We start from the raw sequence: 25,211 nt of genomic DNA on the forward strand, positions 1-25,211 counted from the left end.
AAGATAGAAAAATTTGAATTGGATCTCAGGGAAATGATAGGCAAAACAAAGTGCACAGATGTAAGAATTGCTGGTGTCCCAGAAGAAGAAGAGGGGAGTAAAGGGCTAGGAAGAGAAGTTGAGGACATAATGGGGGAAAACTTCCCAACCCTTATAGAGACATAATTATACAAGTCAAAGAAGGCTGATGAATTCCAAACAGAAAAAATCCAAATAGGCATTCCCCAAGACACATACTAGTCTGTCAAATGTGGAAGAGAAGCAGAAAACTCTGAAAGCTGCAAAAGAAAATCTACTACGTATAAGGGAAACCAAATAAGACTAAGTTCAGACTACACAATTGGCACCATGGAGACAAGATAACAGTGATATGATATATTTAAGATCCTGAAAGTGAAAGGCTTCCAGCCAAGAATTCTGTACCCAGCCAAATTGTCCTTCAAGACTGAGGAGAGATTAAATTTTTCATAGACAAACAAATCCTGAAAGAATTTTTCAACAAGAGGCCAGTCCAACAAGAAATACTAAAGGGAGCTCTGCCAGTTGAAAATAAAAAGACAGAAGAGGGAGGTCTGGAGAAGGGCACAGAACTGAGGAGTGCCAGAAAGGGAAATATAAAGGATAAAAATAGAAAGGGGGAAAAGAATATATAGATCTGACAAATAAAATAAGAAAGATAAGATGATGGATTCAACAAAGGCATTTTCAGTAATAACTTTGAATGTTAACAGACTAAACATACCAATTAAAAGATGCAGATTGGCAGAATGGATTAAGGAATATACTCCATCTATATTAAAAGACTCATTTTAGTCACAAGGATACAAACAGATTGAAAGGATGGAAAAAGATTGTCCATGCAAGTTGTAACCAAAAGAAAGCAGGAGTAGCTATACTAATATCAAACAAAATAGACTTTAAATGTAAAGATATCATAAAGGATAAAAAAGGACATTACATATGAATCAAAGGGACAATTCACCAAGAAATGTAATGATCATAAATGTATATGCTACCAATCAAAGAGCCCCAAAATATATGACACAGACATTGGCAAAAATAAAGGGAGTGACAGATGTTGTAATAATAATAGTAGGAGACTTCAATACACTACTTTCTTCGATAGATAGAAGAACCAGACAGAAGATCAACAAGGAAACAGAGAAATTAAACAACTTGATAAATGAATTAGATCTAACAGACATATATAGGTCATTGCACCCTGAAACAAAAGGATATACATTCTTCTCTAGTACTCATGGCATATTCTCCAGTGTCATAGTCAGGTTCATGTGTCAACTTGGCCAGGTGGTGGCACCCGTTTGTCTGGTTGGGCAAGTGCTGGCCTGTCTGTTGCTATGAGGACATTTCATAGAATTAAATCATGATCACATCAGCTGCATCCACAGTTGATTCCATTTGTAATCAGCCAAGGGGCGTGTCTTCTGCAATAAGTGACATTTAATCTAATCAATGGAAGGTTTTTAAGGAGGATTCAGAAGAGACACTCTCTCTTTCTGCTTTAGCCAGCGAGCTTCTCCTGTGGAGTTCATCCAGACATTCCATTGGAGTCATCAGCTTCACAGCCTGCTCTATGGATTTTGGACTGTATGTTCCCACACTTACGTGAGTCACTTTTATAAATTTTATATTTATGGATATTTTCTATTGATTTTGTTTCTCTAGAGAACATGTACTAATACATCCAGGATAGATCTTTTTTTGTTGTGGCAAAAAACAGGTCTTTATAAATTTAAAAACATTGAAATTATTCAAAGCACTTTCTCTGATCACAATGGAGTGAAGCTGAATCTCAATAACCACCAAAGAACAAGAACATTCACAAATACATGGAGATTAAATAACACACTCATAAACAACCAGTAGGTCAAAGAAGAAATTGCTAGAGAAATCGGTAGCTATTTAGAGATGAATGAAAATGAGAATAGAACTTACCAGAACTTATGGAATGTGGCAAAGGCTGTGCTGAGAGGGAAATTTATTGCCTAAAATGCTAATACTAAATAACAAGAAAGAGCAAAAATTGTGAACTTAACTGCTCATGTGGAAAAACTTGAGAACAAATAGCAAACTAACCCCAAAGCAAATAGAAGAAGAGAATAAGAAAGATTAAAGCAGAGTTAAATGAATGGAAGAACAAAAGAACAATAGAAAGGATCAATAAAACCAAAAGTCAGTTCTTTGAGAAAATTGATGGGCCACTAGCAAAACTGACAAAGAAAAAAGACAGAGGATGCAAATAAACAAAATCAGAAATGAGAAGGGGCATGCTACCACAGACACTGAAGAAATAAAAGAAATCATAAGAGGATACTATGAAACTATATGCCAACAAACTAGACAACTTAGATGAAATGGACAAATTCCTGGAGACACACAAACAAGCTGCACTGACTCAGGAAGAAATAGACTATCTCAACAAACCAATCACAAGTAAAGAGATGCAATCAGTCATCAAAAATCTCCCTACAAAGAAAAGCTCAGGGCCAGATGGCTTCAAAGAGGAATTTTATTAAACATTCCAAAAAGAACTAACTCCAATCCTGCTCAAACTTTTCCAAAAAAATTGAGGAAAAAGGAACACTACCTAATTCATTTTATGGAGCTAATATTTTAATACACAAACCAGGTAATGATGCTATAAGAAAGCAAAACTACAGGCCAATCTACCTAATGAACACAGATGCAAAAATTCTCAACGAAATACTAGCAAATCGAATCTAACAGCACATTTAAAGAATATGCACCACAACCAAGTGGGGTTTATACCGGGAATGCAAGGATGGTTCAACACAAGAAAATCAATGTAATTCAGCACATTAACACATCAAAAAGGAAAAAAAAATACATGATCATCTCGATTGATGTGGAAAAAGCATTTGACAAAATTCAACATCCTTTTCTGATAAAAACACTCCAAAAGATAGGAATCAAAGGTAACTTCCTCAATATGATAAAGGGAATATATGAAGAAATGATAGCCAGCATCGTACTCAATGAAGAGAGACTGAAAGCTTTCCCCCTAAGATCAGGAATTAGACAAGGATACCCTCTATCATCACTATTATTCAACATTGTACTAGAAGTTCTAGCTAGAAAAATCAGACAGTACAAAGAAATAAAAGGCATACAAATTGGAAAGGAAGCATTAAAACTTCCACTATTTCCAGATGACATGATACCAAACTTGGAAGATGCTGAGAAATCTACAGCAAAGTTACTTGAGCTAATAAATTCAGCAAGGTGGTGGGATATAAAATTAATGTGCAAAAATCAGCAACATTTCTATACACAAGCAATGATCAAGCTGAGGAGTCAGTTAAGGAAAAATTCCATTCAAAATAGCAGCTATAAGAATCAAATATTTAGGAATAAACTTAACTAGGAACATAAAGGACTTGTACAAAGAAAACTATAAAACGTTGCTAAAATAAATCAAAGGGAATCTAAGTAGCTGGAAAGATATTCCCTGCTCATGAATTGGAAGGCTAAACATAGTTAAGATGTCAATTCTACCCAAACTAATCTACAGATTCAGCACAGTACCAATCAAAATTCAAACAACCTATTTTGAAGATTTGGAAAAGCTAGTTACCAAATTCATCTGGAAGGGAAAGAAACCCCGAATAGCTAAAAGCATCCTAAAACAGAAGAATGAAGGGGGAGGATTAACACTCCCTGACTTTAAAAGCTTTATAAAGCCACAGTGGTCAAAACAGCATGGAACTGCAACAAAGATAGAAGCACTGACCAATGGGATCAAATGAGAGCACAGAAATAGAGCACCAAATCTATGGTCAACTGATTTTTTACAAGGCCGCCAAATACTCTGAACTGGGAGTGAAAGTCTCCCTGGAGGCATGGGAGATGACTCCCAGGGATGAGTCTGTCCCTGGTACGTGGGACCAACAATTCCATCCTGACCAAATGGAGGGAAAAGAAGTGTAACTAATAAAGATCAGCATCTGAGAGAGTTCAAATAGAGTTAAGAGACTTCTCTGGAGATCACTATTATGCAAGTTTCAGTTAGACCTGGCTACTTCATCATAACCTGCCAAACCCCAACCAGGACCATTCCAGACAATCCTAAAGAACACCTAGGGCAATATATAAGATTCCACAAGGGTTCCATGCACTACAGTAACTTTCCAGAAACCTACAACCTCCAGATGGTCCTTGGACCAAGTAAGTCATAAAAGCTAGAGGGCCCAGCCTCTCCAGAACATCAGAAAGTTCCATCTCCCTACCCCATATTATTGACAGACCCTTCCAATATAAAAAATTAGAATGGCCATAGCCCAAACCCCCCTAAAGAGAGTGATAGAAAAATCAAAGGTAATGATTGAGTTATATAGAGAAGATAGGATTTAACATATGAATATGATTGCTGAATCATTAAATTGGATACCTCTTTTAGTCTCCAGTATCTTAGAGCAGCTATAAGTAAAAACCTAAAATTGTGGAATTGTAACCATGTCAAACCCTGAATTACATTCTACAACTACTTGTGGTGCTGTGCTTTGAAATTTATTGCTCTTTTGTGTATATATTATTTTGCACAGAAAAGAAAGGAAAAAAGTCAATTGTGGTGATAAAAATATTTAAGCCTTCTAGCCTCCTAAATTCTGGAGCAGCTGGAAGGAAAAATCTTGAGATGATGGTATGGTAGTCCATGACAAACTCTGGGATTTGCCCTGTAACTATTTGTTGAAGAGTGCTTTGAAAACTATTGCTTTTTTATTTCTTTGCTTTCTATATATGTTATACATACAATAAAAAAGTTAAAAGAAACGGGAATATACTAGTGCTGGAGAAAACATGGAGAGAGAGATATATCTATTCAGTGTTGGTAGGGAAGTAGAATGGTGCAGTCCCACTGGAGGGCAGTGTGGTGGCTCCACAGAAGGCTAAGTATAGGGTTGTCATAGGATCCTCCAACCCTGTTATTAGATACATACTTGGAAGAACTGAAAGCAGGGACACGAATATACATTTGCACACTTGTGTTTTTGGCAGCCAAATTCACGATTTGCATTGGATGGAGGTGGCCTAAGGGTACACTCACTAAGGAACCTAAGGGCAAACTGTGGTGTACACCTAAAATGGTATATTGAGTGGCTGTGAGAAAGAATGAAATTGTGAGACACGCAACTAGGTGAGTGAATCTTGAGGACAGTATGTTGAGGAAAATAAGAAATGAAAAGAGATATAGTGCCTCACTAATATGGACTAACTACAATGTGCAAATTCTAAGAAATGAATTTGAAAGCATAGTTTATGAGGTGAATGCCTATTGTAAAGGTTCTTAGAGTCACAGCTATTCCTGAGCTGTAATTCTTATTTCTAAATTATGAGATGCTGAGTCTGTGTGTATAACCTCGTTATTCCCTGGAACTTCTGGTATCTCTGTGACACCTGAGACTCAGAGCTAGAGTTCTGAAGCTATGAAGGTCAGCATTAGCCGATACAGCATCTGTTTTAAAAGATGAAAAAGATAACAGACTTTAGAAATATGAATGAAGCTGATCTAGCTAGGACTACGTTAAAGCAGACTAAAGGGTAAATGATGATACTGACTGTATTTTAAAACTTCAACATCTGTGTGAGACCAAAGGAAGGGATGTTTATTTGTGCAACATTTATGTCTTCTGTAGCACACGATCTAATTTAACTTCTACGGTCAGTTTTTCAAACACCATAATTACATGGAAACTTGAATAGGGAATGAGAGCTTGCTGATTTGTACAGGTTAGTGGGATGCTCTGATACATCCCAGAGTAGTCAGGGTAGAAAATAACATAGAATTTGCAAAGTTCCCTTGAGTTACTGGGGCAAATACTGGAAATATTAAACTGCCCCACCTGGGGAAGACCTGATATTAGTCCAAGCACTGGGAACTACCAATTTAAAAGGCCAAGCCCCTGAATTTGGGGCTTGCCTGTATGAAACTTATTCCTGCAAAGGAAACACTAAGACTACTTATAAGTGCGTCTGACTCACCCCCAGAGAACCCCTTTTGTTGCTCAGATGTGGTCTCTCTCTCTAAGACAGCTTGGCAAATGAACTCACTGCCCTCCCCTCCCCGCCATGTAGGACATGACTCCCAGGGGTGTAAATCTCCCTGGCAATGTAGGACCTGACTCCCAGTGATGAGTCTGGCCCTGGCACCGTCAGATTGTAAAAACCCTGTGACGGACACTCCCTATATCCAGTGCATGGACAGATGAGTAAGAAAATAAAGACAAAAAATAAATAATGCGGGGGGTGGCTAGGGTTAATGGGAAGTTTTGGGTATTCTGTCTTACTTTTATTTTAATTTCTATTCTTATTGTTTTTAGAGTAATGAAAATGTTAAAAAATTGATTGTGATGGTGAATTCACAACTAAATGATGACACTGTGAACCAATGATTGTACACTTTGGTTGATTATATTGTATGTGAATATAACCTGATAACATTGCATTTTTTTAAAGAAGGATTATTGTAATAAGAAGAGAGTGACAGCTGCAATAGGGAGAATGCTCAACCATGAAATTTGTAGCATTTCAAAGGTCAAGCAGAGAGTACTTTTCTTTTATATGAGGTTTAGGAGTAAATAAGATGCTTGTGTTCAGCTTTTTGCTTCCACAGCTTTTTTTCTCTCTCTGTCACTCTCTCCTTGCAGTTCCAAACCACCACACAAGGTGAGAAAGAAGTTGGTATGGGAGAATGGAATGAGCAAGTGGCATAATTGGACAGCTGAGCAGGAAATGTCTTTCCTTGCTGACAGCAAGGGGAGTCTTGTCTTAGGTTTGTAATGGTGGTTCTTTGCAGTAAGCCATTTCCTGGAAAATAAAAGCTTAGTTGGCTATTAGGTCATTTTTAAACCATTTCAGTTTCCAGGAGCACAGACCTCAAGTAAAGTTTAACATTGTTATCACTTCTGAAAACAGTCTGACAATATCTCAACTGTGCACCATATGACCCAACCATCCCAATCCACTCTTCGGTGTTTGCCTAAAAGAAATGAAAGCCTATGCTCATACAAAGACATGTATGCAAATATTCCTAAAAGCTTCATTTGTCAAAATAGTCAAAAGCTGAAACAATCCAAATGTCTTAGTAAGTGAATGAATGATCACATTGTGGTATATCCATACAATAAAACACTATTCAGCAATACAAAGGTTGAACTACTTGTTTTAGTTTCCCAGGCTGCTGACAGCAGATACCATGAAACGGGTTGGCTTAACGATGGGAATTTATTCACTAACCGTTTGGAGGCTGCGAAAAGTGTCCAAATCAAGGCATAATCAAAGCAATGCTTTCTTCCTGAAGACTGATTGCCAGTGATCCGTGACTCCTCTGCCACATGCTGCCACATGGCAAGACACACTGCAGAGTGTGCTGGCCTCTCCCTTCCCTTCTGTGTTTTGTTGCTTTCAGTTTCTTGCTTCCACAGCTTTTTCTCTATTCATTCCATTTAAAAAGAACTCGAGGGTGCACGGGTGGTCAGTGGTAGAATGCTCGCCTTCCATGTGGGAGACCCAAGTTCGATTCCCGGACAATGCACCTCCCCCCCCAAAAAAGACTCCAGTAAGAGGAGTCACCACACTGAATGAGGTGGGTCACACCATCAATGTTGTAGCCTCGTCAAAAAGTCCTCATCAATGGTCCACAGTCAAGGGATGGGTTAGATTTAAGAACAACCCTTTCTGGGGTACAGATAGCTTCAAACCACCACACTACTGTACACAAGAAAACATGAATGAATCTCAAAATAATTACACTGAGTGAAAGAAGTCAGACAAAGAGCCGCATGATTCTATTCGTATAAAATTTTTGAAAATCTAAAGGGATCTAGTGGCAGAAAGCAGATCAGTGGTTTCTTGGTGTGGTGGGGAAAGGCAGGAGAAAGGGATTTCAAGGAGTACAAGGAAATTTTAGTGGTGATGGACAGGTTAATCATCTTGGCTATGCTAATTTTGTAATTGTGTACATAATTCAAAATGTATCAGATTGAACACTTTAAATATGTGCCCTTTATTATCTCTCAATTACATGTCAATAAAGCTACCAATTATATGCACCATTACTAAAGTCAAACATTACCAACATGAATTTAATGATCATAATTTCACGAATTATCCTTTAAATGTTGTTTCAATACCAAAGGATATGCTAATATAATTTGAACTTCATTTCTGGAAGAAAAGCATTCTTATATGAAAGTATTCATTAAAATTGATTTTTAAAGTGAAGTAAAAGACAAAATATAAATGTATTTATAAAATAGTTTTATTACTACATTTACATAATTCATATCTAAAATTTCAAGGATAGCCATGTAAGAAAAGAAATAAACCATTGAGTGAATTATTTCAACCTAAGATAGGGCAATTCTTTAATTTCCTTTGTATTTTCCCTTATCCTAATTACTTATTCAAGATAAAATAAAACATATTCATTTTATTTCACCTTCAAACATTCTTCAGATATTCAAACAACTAAATATTAATTAAGTATTAATATTTTTTAAATATTAAGAATAGAAATTGAATATAGGTCCACTTGATTTTTTTATATATTTTTATTGAAAAACAGCAAATATATAAACATTCATGACACACATTCTACATATAGTGTACAATCAATGACTCACAATATCATCACATAGTTGTGTATTCATCACCATGATCATTTTTCTGAACATTTGCATCTCTCCCACAAAAGAAAAAAGAGAAAAAAGAAGAAACTCATACATACCATACCCCTCACCCCTCACCCTCATGACAATCAACATTTCATCCACTCAATTCATTTTAATCTTTGTTCCCCCTATTATTTATTTATTTCTTTTTTCTTTTTTTTTTTTTACATGGGCAGGCACTGGGAATCGAACCCAGGTCCTCTGGCATGGCAGGCAAGCATTCTTGCCTGCTGAGCCACCATGGTCCGCCCCTATTATTTATTTTTTATCCATATTTTTCACTCATCTATCCACACCCTAGACAAAAGAAGCACCAGACACAAGGTTTTCACAATCACACAGCCGCACTGCAAGAGCCATACCATTATATAATCATCTTCAAGAAACAGGGCTACTGGAACACAGCTTCACAGCCCCAGGCACTTCCCTCTAGTCACTCAAATACACCAAACCAAAAAGAGGATATCAATATAATGCATAAGAATAACCTCCAGGATAACCTCTTGACTCTGTTTGAAATCTCTCAGCCACTGACACTTTGTCTCATTTCTCTCTTCCATCTTTTGGTCGAAAAGATTTTCTCAATCCCTTGTTGACAAGTCCTAGCTCATTCCAGGATTTCTGCCCACACTGCCAGGGAGATTTACACCCCTGGAAGTCAAGTCCCACGTAGAATGGGGAGGGCAGTGAGTTCGCTTGCCGTGTCGGCTTAGAAAGAAAGAGGCCATGTCTGAGCAACAAAAGATGTTCTCTGGGGGCGACTCTTAGGTATACTTTTAAGTAGGCTTAGCCTATCCTTTGCAGGGATAAATTTCATAGGGGCAAACCCCAAGATCAAGGGCTTGGCCTATTGATTTGGTTGTCCCCACTATTTGCAAATATATCAGGAATTCTCCAAATGGGGAAGTTGAATTTTTCCCCCTTTCTCTCCATTCCCTGAAACAGACTTTGCAAATACTTCTTTACTCACTGTTCAAATCACTCTGGGATTTATTGAGGTGTCACATTAACCTGGACAAACCAACTAAATCTCATCCCCTATTCAAGGTTCCATGTACTGACGGTGTTCAGTTAAACTGACCACACAAGTCAAATTAGGAAATGCACTAGTCAAAATATAAATTTTGCACCAAATAAACATTTCTCCCTTAAGTCTCACACAGAAGTGGGTCCACTTTATTTTAAAGGCTATGGAGTACAAAAAGGAGTTAAAGAATCAAAGCAACCTAATTTGTTGCCTTACTTTAAACAAACTTTGTGTTTTGCTTTCCCAAAATAACATTTTCTTCCAACATCTTTTATGGACTATTCAGCTGGGTCCTTTTTGATACCAGCTTTGGTAACCCTAGAACTGCATTTTACCCCTCTTCTCTGCCTCAAGCTGACGGCTTCCAAATCTCTATCTTCTGCTATCTGACGGCTTCCAACATATTCCTAAACATAAGACCTGTATATCACACTGCTAAATATGAAAAAAACCTGAATATTCTTTCATGAATCTAAATTTAGTATGTCAAGTATAACAGAACTTCATTCATGATGATTATACCCACATTTAGCTTTTCCATATCATACTTCTCTTCTGACCACAGGCTGAAATGTTCCAACTTGATAATAGTATTTGGATGTATCATATGCATCTCAAATATAATTTGTCCCAACCTGAGCCCAAACTACCACCCTCAACCAAATGTTGCCCTCCTCATATTGTTTGTCCCATCTCAAGCCAATTGCCTGCAAATCTTTAGCAGACATAAATTAATGAAAAAGATTGCAGATAATTATAATACCCCTTTATGATGTCTATGTAACACAGTGAACATAAATTTATATTTAACATCATATTAGTGATTCTTCAACAAAATATACATTCAACATCTCTAGTCATTTTCCCAATTTCCTTGAAGCAATCAACAGAATCCTCCCAAACTCTTTACAGTAGTTATTAGAAGAAATCTGAACCTACAGTTGTACCAAATGGGGAAATTTTCGCAATCTATTTTCACGTGTCAAAAACCTAAATCTAAAGACGTTTCCTCAAGAGGCAATAAAAAATATCAGCTTGTTACTATAAAATAAATTTGCACTAAATAAAAAGAAAAGTAGGACTAACTCTCACCAGTTCACTGGCCTGAATTAATTCATTACCCACTTCAAGTAAATTAAGCAATTTCTGAAGGCTTTCCTGGGTACTGAGTCATGCATGCTTCTGCATCCTCGGATTCTTATACTCTAGCCTCCATTCTTGATGCCTAGGAGAGAGAGAACCTCATCTCCTGATGGCTAAGAAATGGCTCCTGACTCTTGTTGATGAGATGGAAGTCAGAAACCATTCCTTTGAGGAGTTAGTACAACAGGATGCGCCAGAAATGGGTTCCCACTCTCACTGCTGCCACTAACACAAGACAAACGTGTAGCTCTATTTTGGCACTGGCTTAAGCTTGCCTTTGTGTGGCCAGGACTAGCTCTCCAGACCTACTCCCCCAACTGTGACCCTGAGGCTAGATTCAACTTCTAGCCCAATGGAGAAGGGATAGGGGTAGGTGCTCCTCAGTCCAAAAGTCTTCTAGGTTCTTGGCCAATTTGATGAGTAATGGAAATATTGGTTCTCTTCAAAAGAAAATTCCACTTCTTCTCAGTAGGGTATGTTTTTTCATCAAGGCCTCATTAAAACAATAGAACCACAAAACTGTCTACAGATGGGCACATTACCCATTTTTCAGCTAATGCAGTCTTATCTATAGTCCCCTTGTTATTCTGGTATACTATATTCTGTTGTATGCATGTGTGTATATTATGGTAGATTCACTCTGACTAGGTAATTTTACAAATATCTTAATTAAATGTTTTTTTTTACAGAGCAATTATGCATAAAATACAGGTTTCTTACATACCCTCCACCCTCATTATTAACACCTAGCATTGGTGTGGTTCATTTGTTACAATCTAAAAAAGCATATTTTATAATTGTGCTATTAAGTATAGTCCACGGTTTCATGTTGAAACTAGTTAGAGCTCACTGTTGTGTAGCGCAGCTTCATGGATTATTTTTATTTTTTATTTTTGTTCTATTACCATATATACAACCTAACATTTCCCCCTTTCAATCACTTCAAGTATATATTTCAGTGCTGTTAAATACGTTCACAGTCCTGTGCTACCATACCCATCATCCATCACCAAAACATTTTCGTCATTCCAAATAGGAAACCTGAACATTTTAAGCCTTCACTCCCTCTTTCTTACCCCCACCCTATCCCCTGGTAACCTATATTCTGATTCTGACTCTGTGAGTTTACTTATTCTAATTATTTCACATCAGTGAGATCATGCAATATTTGTTCTTTTGTGTCTGGCTTATTTCACTCAACATGAAGTCTTAAAGGGTCATCCATCCATGTTGTTGCGTGTATCAGAATTTCATTCCTTTTTATGGCTGAATGATACTCTGAATTTTTTTTAAAATATGCTAATTTGTTATGAGACCCTCTTCCTCTCTCCTCAGAAGCAGTGGTTCAGATGACGTGGAGTAATTTTGTCTCATGTAACAGCCCAGAGGTAGACATGGGGTCCAAGGAGGGTAAATGGTTCTGGTTCACAGAGGCATCTGGGGACCTAGGTTCCTTTTTGTTTTGCATGGGTAGGCACTGGGAATCGAACCTGGGTCTCCCACATGGCAGGCAAGAATGCTGCCACTGAGGCCTGTGGCCCAGCCCCTAGGTTCCTTTTATATGATTTCCTGCCATCAACCCTAGAGGACTATCCTCATCTTGATGGTTAATTTGGCTTCACCATCACCACATCTGCATTCCAACTGGCAGGAAGGTGAAAGAATAAGGCTAAGATCTATAAAGAGAGACAAGGAAGTAGCACAAGTACTTTCTACTCTGTTCTGTGGGTCATAAAGCCAGCACCAGCTGTCAGGGAGGCCAGGGCTGTTGTCTCTGGTTGGGCAATCACATACTATCTAAAACACAGGAGAATGGGTAGTCAGGAAAAATTAGCACTCACTTCTCTTCCAAAAGTATGTCATTCTAATATCTAAATTTCTGATCATTTTCACTTACTGAACATATTGTGGTAGACTGAATTATGTACTTCAACATAGACCTGTTCTTAATCTTAATCCACATGCCTGTAGGTGTAACCCATTGTAAACAGGACCTCTTGAAGATGTTTCTTTTAGTTAAAGTGTGGCCCAAATGAAGCAGGGTGGGCCTTAATCTGATTGTCGGATGCTTTATGAGGAAAACTGGGAAGTCACAGAAGTGAGAAAAGAGAGTACATTGGATATGACATGATGCTGAAATGCAAGCCAAGGAACCTCTAGGATGCGGCAAGCTCAGAGCAAACCGTGCGACAATAAATTCCCATTGTTTAAGCCAACCCATTAAAGCATTGACGTCACAGAAATGTTGATATCATTTCTACTTCTTCCCACCATTATCTGTTAGCTTATCAGATTTTTTCCCCTTAAATCAATCCTAAAAGGTAGATATTTGTGACAGAACACCACATAGTAGGTTTTCAATATTATTATGCCTTATTTATAAGCATTTTGTTAATTAAAAACTAGCTTCTATTCACCTCCTCTTGAGTGCCTGCTCTCCTGCTGTCTTCATTTAGATCAATCAAGGAAAGCAATGCAGTGAGAACATTCATTCCACCAATTAGAATGTCTTTCAAATCTCCAGGAATCCACGTAGTATGAGCATAGGGTGAGTTATGAACACAGAACTAGGGCTGTACAGCAGCCACGGCTCAATTTTCCACTCTTTTATAGAAGGTATAAAACAACATTTACTGTTCCTCTTCAAATTTAAGCCCTGACTAAGGTATGTCTGTGAAACAAGTGATAGAAGGGTAAACTTTCCAAGGCCAAAAATCACACCAAGACCTTGTAAAAATAAATGTTTCTGAACATGAGATTCTGTATGAAGAGATGCTGTCTCCCATTTAAATCAGAAAATACTGAAAAGTGAGCTAGATTATGTCACGCCTCTGCTCAAAACCTGAAATCACTATCTTCTCACTCAAAAATAAAAGCCAAACTCTTTAAAATTAGCCTAAGTGATTCTACCTTATCTTCTCTCACCCACTTATTTTGTCCCTTCCTTCACTCTGCTCTACCTTCTCTGGCATCCATCTACTCCTGGAACATGCCAGAAACTCCCCTTTCTGGCAGAGACACATTTCTGGAATTCTCCACTCTTCTGTGAATGTCTCCCCCCCACCCCCACCCCCCAGGTATCTGCACGGATAAATCCCTTACCTACTTCCAGGCTTTGTTCAAATTTCACCTTCTCTACCGGGTTGTTTTAGTTCAGGTCCCCTGAAAAGCAGACGTCAACATGGAATTAGATATCCAAGAGATTTATTTATTGGAGGAAATGCCTGTGGGAAAAACAGGAGGGTGGGAGCAGGAGTAGGCGCGAAAGCTATCAGGTACAACTAGGATCGCATCCTTGTGAAAAGAGAGGGGCAAGGAAGAAGGACTGGATGAGACGAACCTCAGAGTGCAGGGCAGCTCTGAGAATGTCTCAGCCAGGGTAATGGGGAACCCAGAACAAGGAATTTCCATTAGAGGTATTCCATGTTGGGCAGGAATAGCCTGGCTATAGTACCCACCCCATCTCAGTCACTGGCTGGGAGCTGCTGAAAGAGTGTGATTTCTGCATGAATGGCATAGCGGTTCCTAAGGCAAAGCAACTGAAGGCTGCCAGCTACTTACATTCCTCGATGCAGTCTATCTTGAAGGGAGATACAAGGGGTGTATGCTATGACCCCTCAGAGGCTTACCCTAACGACCCCAACTCTGCATTCTCAATCCTTTTAAGCCTGCCCCACTTTTACTTTGTCCACTTTTCCTATATACATGAAATGACATATATATATACATGCCATTTCATGTTCGTGATCACACTGAGAAGAATGTACTATCCCCAGTTTGCATTGAATAAACCAAGGTTTAGTAAACTTAGAAAACAGAACTATTCTAGAGTTCTCTCAGAAACTGCCCTTGGACATAACCCCCATTACTTCAGTTTTCACATATACACTGTTAAGAATGATTATGGTGGTGATGCCATACTAACAATAATAGTGACCAGTACTAAGCAACCTCCAGGCATGTATATCCATCCAACAGCTAACTTCAGATCTCCATTCAGTTGTCCCATAGATATCTCCAAACAAACATATCCAAAACTAAACCCATTCCCCTCTTAAATTTGCTCTTGCTCCTGGTTCTAATAGCCCCATTATCCACCCACCAATTCCATAAGATCAAAAACCTGAGAGTGATCCTTTTGATTCCTACCTCTCTTCCCCGGCTTTCTGTTGCCAAGTTCTATGGCTCCATATTAGAAGCGTCTTTCCGATTGGTCTGATTTCTCCATCACAACCTACTGCCTTTGCTTAGGCCATCATATTTTCTCACCTGGATTACTGCCAACATTATTCAAGCTTGTCTTCACCCCCTTTCAGTTGCCCCTTCCTCCGCTCCATTCTTCCAGTCAACCGGACTGAGAAAAATAATCCACATTGTCATTTCCTTGATTAAAATCTTTCATCACCTCTTTAATGCCTTCAAGGGACACCATGAACAACTCCAGCCTACCTGCCAGGTCTCATCTCTCTACTCACTCTTCAAGAACTCCATGACTGAACAGTACAAGACAACTTGCACATTGGAATGTCCTGAGTTCCTTTATGCGTCCTTGATTTGATCATGCTCTTCCTGCGGACCCTTTGCACTGTCTTTCCCTAACTTACTCCTGTTCTTTGCAACTCATCAGGGAGATTTCTCTCACTTTCTAAACCTGCAATTCTTACATATTACCATGGCAACCTGTATTTCCTCATAGAATACCAATTGGTAGGTCCTTCTTGACTAGGATTTGTTATACTTTTGCTGTAAAGGGCTAGATAATACACATTTTTAATTTCATGGGCTGTGTGTCTCTGTCACAAGTATTAACTCTGCCACTGTTGGATAAAAGCAAACATAGGCTATAAATGGGTGAGCAAGGCTGTGCTCCAATAAAACGTTATGGACACTAAAATTTGAATTTCGTATAATTTTCACCTCACAAAATATCCTTCTTTTGATTTTTTCCCAATGATTTAAAACATGTAAATGGCATTCTTAGCTCAAGTCCATACAAAAATAGGGAGGTGGGCCAGATTTGGCCTGTGGGCCATAGTTTTTGATCTCTATACTATTCCATGAACTCTTAACAACCAGGGCAGTTTTCGATCTGACTCTGTATCCACAGTGCCTCCAGCTTATAGTAGGTGCTTAACAAATATTTGTTCAAGAAATAAAATTTGCACAACTAGTAGGGATAGTGTCAGGTTGAAATCTGAGTTAACTTGATTTGGCAGTGCGATGTCACTTCTGTGGCCAAAGTCACAAGTAAAGTGATGTACTCAGAGCAAGACTTTTGAGATTTTCAAGAATTCTAGAAATATCTTGGTGATGCGCCATTAATGAAAACTTGAACTCTTTTATGGTTATTAGTTGCTACTCAGCTTACCATGTACCCACATTCTACCCACTCTCCCCAATTAACTTCGTCTTATCCATTAGCTTACAGGAATTTAAAATTGTCCAGTTCTTGGCCATTTCAACTTTTTTTTTTTCAAAATAAAGCTTCTTCATACTGTTTGCATGTCTGGAGTCAGAAACCTCTAAATTATACTAATTAAATTATGCTAATACTTGGAACATCACAGCTCTGATTGTACAAAGGTAACCTATAAGAAGGAAGCTCAAGTGTTTTCAGAAAAGTCCTTCTCTTTCTATAGCGTCTCTTGCAGAGTTATTTCAATCTCTTTCTTTTCCTTCTGCACTTAGGACAGAAAGATGCTAAAGAATTCCAGCATAATGGCATTCTCTGGGACTCCCTTTTCACTTAAGGTATAATTACCTGAACTCAGGTGGCAACAGGGCAACTCAGAACAGAAAAATACTGAGCATTCAGGCTGACTCTTAGGTCTGGTGAAGGCCAACAAGCTGAGCGTGGGAATAAGATCAAAAGGTTGTTACTTAAGGATTGGATACTTGGGTACACGAGATGGGAATCAGGGCTGAAATCAGAAGGCCATTTGAAAAGAAAAGGGGGTTTGAGATTAATAACTCCAATCACCAGTGGAACTGTTCAGTCAGTTAATATTTTAGTTAATTGTGAGTTTAGATAAAAGGTAGTCACAGGAAAAGAAAAAGGTAGAACCAGTTAGTAGCGAATAGCAAAAAAAAATAAATGTATGGGGACATGAAAAGAGCTTTGGATTCAAAATCACAAGACATGATTTCCAACTAGTTGGGTGACTTTGACTAAGTTGCTTTTATTTTCTGAACCTCATTTTATTAATCTGTAGAATGACTGGATTGAATTTATTCCCCACTAAATTTGGGTTAAAAACCTGTATCTCTTAAGTTCTTTCCAGCTTTAACATTTGGAATTCAAAACTGTGTTAGAACTGAAACCACAAGTCTTATACTCTGTTCTCAACCGATTTCACCTCTAAGGAAGGATTGAGGCTGAATTTATAAATTCAAATTAGTGGTTTTGTAAGGGGCAATAAGCCAACCAGGTCATCACATGGCGTCCCTGTTTCTGAGTCTACTCGCTCCTACATTGTGACATCATGGTGCTAACTTTTTTTTTTATTGCTTTCACCAGCCATACTGTTTCAAACAAAGGCCAAAGTTTTCTGAATTCCACCAAACATTTTCATCATACGAGAATATAAGAAACCAATCAAGAATACGTTCTCAATGCGAATTTTCAAACCTGGCCACTACTGAAACTGGGTGTAGGAAGGATGTCATACCTTAAAATCTTATAAAAGCTGAGTACGGAAAGGGACCATAAATCTTCACCACTGCTGGAACCACTTAAAATGCCTACAAAACTCACGTGGCAGTCTCAGCGGTAGTGTTATCCTCATGAAAGCTTTTATCCAGACACTTAATAAGAAAGGGATTTTGCTTTTATTTTCTTGTAGCCCAGAAGAAAGAATATTTTGAGAACAAAAACAGTGATCTGGTTTCACTTTATAAAGTTTAAATCGTAGCTATACCAAATCTAAGATTAGCTGAAGGCCTCTCTAATCTGCAGGGGGGGGTGGTAGGACATCAGCCCAGAATGGGTCTCATTTTAGGGTGAGAATGAGAGGTCAAACTCCTGGTTCCACCTAGATGTCCTTCCCTTCTCAGCTGTTCCTCACAGCACAGCGAACTGAAAACTCTTGGAACTTATATACGTAGGTCCCTCTCCGCAGCCGCCATCCTACTTCGTAGAAGCCAATATGCAATATGTGCACATACGTCGAAGGACTATACACAAGTCCAGGAATGCCAGCTTCAGTGAAAACGCCTCCTCCCACACTGAACAGTGAAGACATCTTTTTGCCCCTCCTGTTTTACACGTTGCCAGGCTGCCTTGGGGCGTTCCTTCCTCTGTACTACATTGCACGAATACGTCATCGACTTGCCCGTGGACAGCAGCCAGGTTCGCCTTGAAGGTCGGGGATCGTATCCTCTCCTTTCGGCACCTGCATCGTCTACAGGCGCTCCAGGAACGCGCGCTGCGGGAAAGGCTCAACCGCAACCTGTTGAATGAAAGAACCCTCAACACGCGCTCTCCTTCTTCCTACGGGGCTTCAGGGTGAAATTGACACTCTGATTCCGCAATAATACGTAACGCTTTTGACCTGTTTTTTAAAACAACGACCAGAAAACCAGTAAAGAGGTGAACGTTATAAGAAGAGCGCCCCGGGGCTAAAACACCAGCCCCGCCCCTCCAGGCCCCGCCCCCAGGCCCCGCCGGGGGGTGCGGCCCCGCCCCTCCAGGCCCCGCCCTCAGGCCCCGCCCCGCCGCAGTCTGCGCCTGCGCGCGTGCGCCGGCGGGAGCGCGATCCCTGGTCCTAGCCGGGCGCCGGGGGCGCGCAGCCGGGACGGTGCCTGACGTGGCAGCCGAGCTGCAGCTCCGGGCGAGAGGCTCGCGGGTGGGGACGCCGAGCCCGGGGAAAAGGCGCGGCGGGAGCTGCGGCCGCCGTGGGAGCTTGGCCAGCGGGGCAGCCGGCCCCAGGAACAGGCCCCCAGGCTCTCGGCAGCCCGGCGGCGGGGAGCGGTCCAGGTAATGCCCACCCAGCCGTGCCCAGACGGGACAGCCCTCCCCGCACGGCTGGAACGGGGTGCGGTGCCCGGCTCGGTGGGGGCGGGGAGAGGCCGCACGCGCACCTGCGGCGGGGAACAGCGGGGAGAGGAGCGCCTGCTTTGCCTCCTTAGCTCTCGGTGCGGTGTAATATCGGGGGGGGGGGTAGAGGGGGGCGGGGGCACTTTTCCCCTCCCCCGCCCCCACGTCTCTGTCTCGGGATGCAGGAACAGCCTGGAGGCCTTGGTACCCACAGCATTTCAGTGTCCCTGACAGCGCTTTTCTCGTCTATCAACTTAATTTCCCCTTTCTTGGAAAAAGGGGGTGTTTGGAATATTCGTAGTAAAAATGGTAACTGTGTCCTCAGCTGCGGCACATCCTGTAAGTGAAACTGATGTGGCCAAATTCAAACTTGGTCCAAGGCGAGAAGAGCCCCGTGGCTAGGGTTGCCTGGTGACGGTGGAATAAGGGGTGTCGTTCTGGGATTGGAGCTCCCCAGATTTCACCCCGAGGTCTGCTCGTGCCAAGCGGCCTTCTGCCATGTCGTGGCCTGCAGCTGAGTCAGGTTCTGTAACTTGCTCTCTGGGTGAGGAAGTTTGACGTGGCATAGTGGGTTGCGCGAGGAAGCAGATTCCTCTCTGGTCCAGTTAAAAGGGATCCGGTACTTCCTGCTCTTTGGAGTGAACATCCCTGTCTTTCTTTTCTGTCGCCCAGCAGCAAGCAGCTTTGTAGGTGTGTTCCTACCGACTTCCTAAATGTGCCTGGTTGGATGAGCCGTGACCAAAGCTCAGGCTGCCACGTCTCCCTGTGCTCAGTGGGAGGAGGGAAAAGGGTTGTCAGTAACAAAGGGGACCAGCCGGACTTTGCCTGCTTTTCTCCTCCTTTTCGTGAGAGAACAAAGTGATGTTATACTCTTTTTTTACTTGCTTACTTTAACTTTTTTAAAAATAAAAATGAAACCTAGTGAAGAATGTAGGCTTACAATTTAAAATTTGAAATTCCATTTCCTGAAGGTAAAGCCACTTCAAATCTTAGCGGGTATCACCACCAATCTCTTACCTTAAAAGGCAGCATAATAAAATAACAAGAGGAAGTGTGTTTCAATGCTGGGTGAAGAAACAGGAGAGAAAATGTAGAATCAGTGTTTTATATCTGGAAAGGCACCTAAAGGTTTTATCTTATAAAAGAGGTAACTGAGGCCCAGAGAGTTTAGTCAGCTCATTCTAAGTCACACAGCTAAGTATTGGCAGATTTGGATTGAGAACTTACTTCTCTCATCAGGATTCAGAGCTTTTCTGTCTCGTGTTAAAGTTTTTTTTTTTTTGTTTTGAAAACAGCCCATCCTTTGAAATGTCTCTTATTTGTGAAAATCTACAACAATTGGAAATAAAAAAGCAAATTCACATTTAGGTCCTGAACAGAATCAAGAAGAGCCTGTTGTATTTGTGAGTGTGTGTGTGTGCATGCCTAGCACAGACGTTGTACTTTTTATCTTAGTTCCTTAAATATAGGTGCATATGTTTGTAGAGGTGTGATTATTTAAATCCGAAGGAACTTCTGTCATCTCTGATGGAGCCACCGCTGACAACTCTCAAATGGCTGGAAGCTATCTACTGGCTTGGTCAAATTATGACTCACAAAATGAGTCATAATTTGTTCTATATTTGTTGGACTATTGATTTCTCTTTGTCCTAAATACCTGATTACAATTACTGATTAGGAGAGTACTAAAAGGATACAAGTCACAAAATATCTAATTGCAGGCTACTGGCAATTATGCTTGTCAATCAGTTGAACTGACACAAGGTTATTGCCATTTGTTTGGTCTGTGCTGAAATGGGGCCATGGACACCAAAAGCACAAAAGCACTTGTGAGAGACTATCTCTGAAACCCTTCATACTTCAGTGCAAAAGTAGTTGGCAGTTGTTATTCAGATCTCATGCCTGAGAATTTGCACAGGGCTATTGAAGTGATTTATTAAGTTCCATAGAGCTATCATTAACAAGGTATTTATGGGATAATGATATATTGTGTTGTATGATGGGAAGATGTCTCAGGAATCTGACAACTGTATCTCACCTCAGATCATCATAAACATTTATTTACAGTATTTATATTTTATAATAGCGTTAATTGGCTCAACCCCTCTTATTGACTTTTTTTTCTTTCTGTTGCAGGTTTCTTTTGTAGAACTGTCCTTTGGAATGATATTTTCATAATGAGTCAACAAGGTTATGTGGCTACACCCCCCTATTCTCAGTCCCAGCCTGGAATAGGCCTTTCACCACCTCATTATGGACACTATGGTGACCCATCACATGCAGCTTCTCCACCAGGTATAGTGCATTATTTGACTTATATGTGATCATTGACTTCTCAGGTTCAGAGCTTTGAGGGCACTGAATGTCATGTTAGATGCAATGGCTGGAGATTATAGGCTCATTTAGAAAAGGCTCTTTTAGAAGGAGCCTGCATCTGACTACTTGATATTAGTTAGAGGTATGGGTTATTGTAAATATTCAATGTAAAATGAATTAAATTTTAACATATATATTCTAAGATGGTCTTGGCAATAATAACATCAGTTTTGATATTGAACAAATATTGTTAGATTTGCACAATAAAGATTGTAATAATGAGATAATAATAACAAGAGAAACAAGGCCCTGCCTTGAAATCATTATTTAACAATATTGGCTGCTTTCAAATATGGTACTCAGCAGAGAGTGTTGGCCTTAGTGCAGAAGTGGGGAAAAAAAAGGAATAATAGAGTGAGAACGACAGCTATTGTTCTGATGGCAGTTAACACCATGAGGTCACTTCCCTTATCAAAGGGCTACTCTGAAGGACCAAGCTACATGGGACAAATGCAAGTCTTGTTTCAGATCTGGCAAACCCAAATTCCTGAAAATATTTGGGTTGAGAGTTCCTGGGGCTGAGAGAATGCTGGGGAGTTAAGCTCAAAACCTTGTGGAAAGGGGCTGTGTGTAAATCAGCGAGTAACTTGGGCTCCTTTAGACTGAAGCAGACATCCAGGATCCAGGCTGTGCTGGATTGGCGGGGGTGAGAAGAGGGTAATACTTGGTTTGCTGTGGAAAGTTCTCTGAGTTTATGAATTTCCTGTGTAAAGTCAGCCTTATGAATTAGTCCTCCCCAAATTATTTAAGACCTCTAGATGAGGCATCCTTCTTGTCCAAGCGAGTCCTTGTTTAATATTTATAGTTTCGCCTTTCTGGAGCCTGTAGGAACCATTAACTCATCTTTCTCCAGTTCCTTTTTATCTAATGGTTCATTCCTGTTCAAGATTTATATATAACGGTAATTATAAGTTATTCTTTTTTGAGCGTTTGGCATGCACCAACAGCTGGCCCTACATGCTTTATGTGTGCTATCTTTTTTTTTTTAATTTTTTTTATTGTATAACATAATATATATACAAAGCAAAGAAATAAAAAAGCAATAGTTTTCAAAACACTCTTCAAAATGTAGTTATAGGACAGATCCCAGAGTTTGCATGGGCTACTATTCCATCATGTCAGATTTTTCCTTCTAGCTACTCCAGAACATTGGAGGCTAGAAGGAATATATATATTTTTTATCATCACAATTGACTTTTTAAAAATTTTTTTGTGAAAAATAACATATGTACAACAAAGCAATAAATTTCAAAGCACAGTACAGCAATCAGTTGTAGGACAGATTTCAGAGTTTGGTATGGGTTACAATTCCAAAATTTTAGGTTTTTACTTCTAGCTGCTCTAAGATACTGGAGACTAGAAGAGATACCAATATAATGATTCAGCAATCATATTCATTTGTTCATTTGATTTTTTCTGTATAACTCCACCATCACCCTTGATCTTTCTCCCACTCTTTAGGGGTATTTAGGCAATGCCCATTCTAATTTTTTCATGTTGGAAGGTGAGGTAGAGGGATGGAACTAGTTGATATTCTGGAGAGGCTGGGCCCTCTAGGTTTCAGGACTCATCTGGTCTAGAAGGTTGTAGGTTTCTGCAAAGTTACCCTAGTGCATGGAATCTTTGTAGAATTTTATATAACACCCTAGGTGTTCTTTAGGATTGGCTGGAATGGTCCTGGTTGGGGTTTGGCAAATTATGATAGGTAGCAATGTTTAACTAAAGCTTGCCTAAGAGCAGCCTCCAGAGTAGCCTCTCAACTCTGTTTGAACTCTCTCAGCTACTGATACCTTATTTGTCGCATTTCTTTTCCCCCTTTTGGTCAGGATGGAATTGTTGATTCCATGGTGCCAGGGCCAGACTCATCCCTGGACATCATCTCTCATGCAGCCAGGGAGACTTTCACCCCTGAATATCATGTCCCACCTAGTGGGGAGGGAAATGATTTCACTTGCAGAGTTGTGTTTAGAGAGATTGAGGTCACATCTGAGCAGCAAAAAAGGTCCAGAAATAACTCTTAGACATGCCGATAGGTAAGTTGAGTTTCTCTGCTACCTACGTAAGCTTCACAAGAGCAAACCTCAAGATCAAAGGCTTGGTTTATTGATTTGGGGGGTCCTTAATGTTTGACACAGTATCAGGGATTTCCCCGCTGTGTAAAGTTTAGTAGTTCCATATTTCTCTCCCATCCCTTAAGGAACTTTGCCAGTACTTTTTGCTTATCTGTTTAATATGTTCTGGGATATATCCAGACATTACATTAAGCTATATAGGACTAAAGGCCCTCATTCTTATTCTGGTTTCCCTGTTTTGGATTGTTTAAATGAGATATCCAGGCAGATTAAGTTAGATTATGTAGTATAGAAAATTTAGATTCTGGACAAAATAAATCTTTCTTCCTTTGGTCTCAAAGAATAGATGAAATTCTAAATATAGATAGGGTGGGCCACAGTGGCTCAGCAAGCAGATTTCTCGCCTGCCATGCCAGAGACCTGGGTTTGTTTCCTGGTGCCTGCCTGTGCAAAAAAATAAATAAAATAAAATATAGACAATGTCTTCCTTACCCCTGTGTTGTGAATTACCTTAATCCCTACCAGATTGGCTTCCTTCTTATCTCTAAATACCAGGTTATACATATATGAAACAATCTTTCAAAATCCTGAAGTAATAATTACCACTCTAGACTAAGTGTGACTGCTATAAAAGTTTACAATCTAGGCCCCTGTTTTCTTACAAGCATTTTCTAAAGGAGACCATACAAAAATTGCTTTTTTGTTTCTAGTTTATTTTGCCTCACCACACGTCGCACAGTTTCATTCACAATGTTGCATGCCTCACAACTTTGTTCCTTTTTGTAGCAGCACAATATTCGATCATCATACATATAGACCGTCGCTCGCCAGTCTACTTCTCAATCAGTGCGTTCTTCAACCACCTCCATTCATTAGGCATTTTTATTTAATCCTCACATAATGCTATGTGTGGTAGATTATTAGGGCTATTTTGTTGCCAGGGAAACAATGTCTGGCTTAATATGACTTGTCCAAAGTCACACAGCTGGCATCTGATGGAGCCAGGATTCATACCCAGATCTCTACATGAAAATAAACAGACAACAAATTGCACTCACACTTAAGTACAGCACTCTGTGTCGTTCACCCTTCCTCTCTTCACAGCCATCTTCTTTTATCTGCACGACATAGTCTTTACTATGTACCGCGAACATCACAGGCCATGCATAAAAAAGTAAGTTCTTGATTCCAGCAAAGGGTGCATGGGTAGGGAGATGTGATTTTCCCAGGGCAGTTCCTGAAGGTACATGGGGGAGAATCAGAGGCTCTTCAGAAGCCACTGAGTTCCAGCCCCTTTCTCCTGGCCTACCCATCCCAACACTTAACTCCAGAAAGAGTAGCTGCAGGCTTTTACAATATAACAAACACAGCTTAAATTCCCCCCCTTAACTTGACAAACTTCCCATGTCAAGTCATTGACTATTGCAAATAATGCTACTGTGAATGTTGGTGTTTAAATGTCTGTTTGAGTCCCTGCTTTAGTTATTTGGGATATGTACCTAGAAATGAAATTGCCAGGCCATATAGTAATTCTGTGTTTAACTTTATTGAGGAACTGGCAAACTGCTTTCCAAAGCAGCCACTGATGAACCCACAGTCACAGCCATCTTTTTTCAAAAGCACTCACTGTGCTCAGTGACTCTGCTCCCTCACCTCTCATTCCCTCCACAGCTCAGTGAAATGGGCATGCCATGCTTGTCTTCTGTCCGCCTTTTCACTTTTCCTGCCAGTGCCATCATTATTCTCCTATGACCAAATGCAGTGGACATTGTCATTTTTTGAAACTCTATTCTCTTTTGGTTTCAGTGACATTATCCTTTTGTTGTTTTTTCTTGATTACTTTCTGG

At 39.9% G+C, this 25,211-nt stretch overlaps 1 protein-coding gene and 1 long non-coding RNA gene across 7 annotated transcripts in view; one reads left to right on the forward strand and one right to left on the reverse strand.

Moving 5' to 3' along the window:
- LOC143667999 (uncharacterized) overlaps positions 1 to 18,511 on the reverse strand; it is a 43,207-nt gene extending 24,696 nt beyond the window's left edge. Inside the window, exons 1-4 of one of the 5 annotated variants that reach the window (XR_013168232.1) lie at positions 17,550 to 18,511; positions 13,984 to 14,043; positions 13,299 to 13,552; positions 6,440 to 6,846 (exon numbers count right to left, since the gene is read on the reverse strand). This is a non-coding gene — a long non-coding RNA (uncharacterized LOC143667999). Of the gene's footprint in view, positions 1 to 4,593; positions 5,495 to 6,439; positions 6,847 to 13,298; positions 13,553 to 13,983; positions 14,044 to 17,549 lie in introns of those variants that run through there. The other 4 variants (XR_013168231.1, XR_013168233.1, XR_013168229.1 and 1 more) reach the window with 4 other exon arrangements.
- A 160-nt stretch (positions 18,512 to 18,671) lies between these two features.
- SEC24D (SEC24 homolog D, COPII component) overlaps positions 18,672 to 25,211 on the forward strand; it is a 137,537-nt gene continuing 130,997 nt past the window's right edge. Inside the window, exons 1-2 of one of the 2 annotated variants that reach the window (XM_077142443.1) lie at positions 18,672 to 18,856; positions 21,053 to 21,211. In XM_077142443.1, the coding sequence (XP_076998558.1) occupies positions 21,094 to 21,211 (118 nt within the window). In that variant the 5' untranslated portion in view covers positions 18,672 to 18,856; positions 21,053 to 21,093. The remainder of the gene's footprint in view (positions 18,857 to 21,052; positions 21,212 to 25,211) is intronic. The other variant, XM_077142442.1, reaches the window with a different exon arrangement.

The sequence above is a fragment of the Tamandua tetradactyla genome, chromosome 24 (genome assembly GCF_023851605.1).
Source record: "Tamandua tetradactyla isolate mTamTet1 chromosome 24, mTamTet1.pri, whole genome shotgun sequence".
In the NCBI taxonomy this organism is placed as follows: domain Eukaryota; kingdom Metazoa; phylum Chordata; class Mammalia; order Pilosa; family Myrmecophagidae; genus Tamandua; species Tamandua tetradactyla.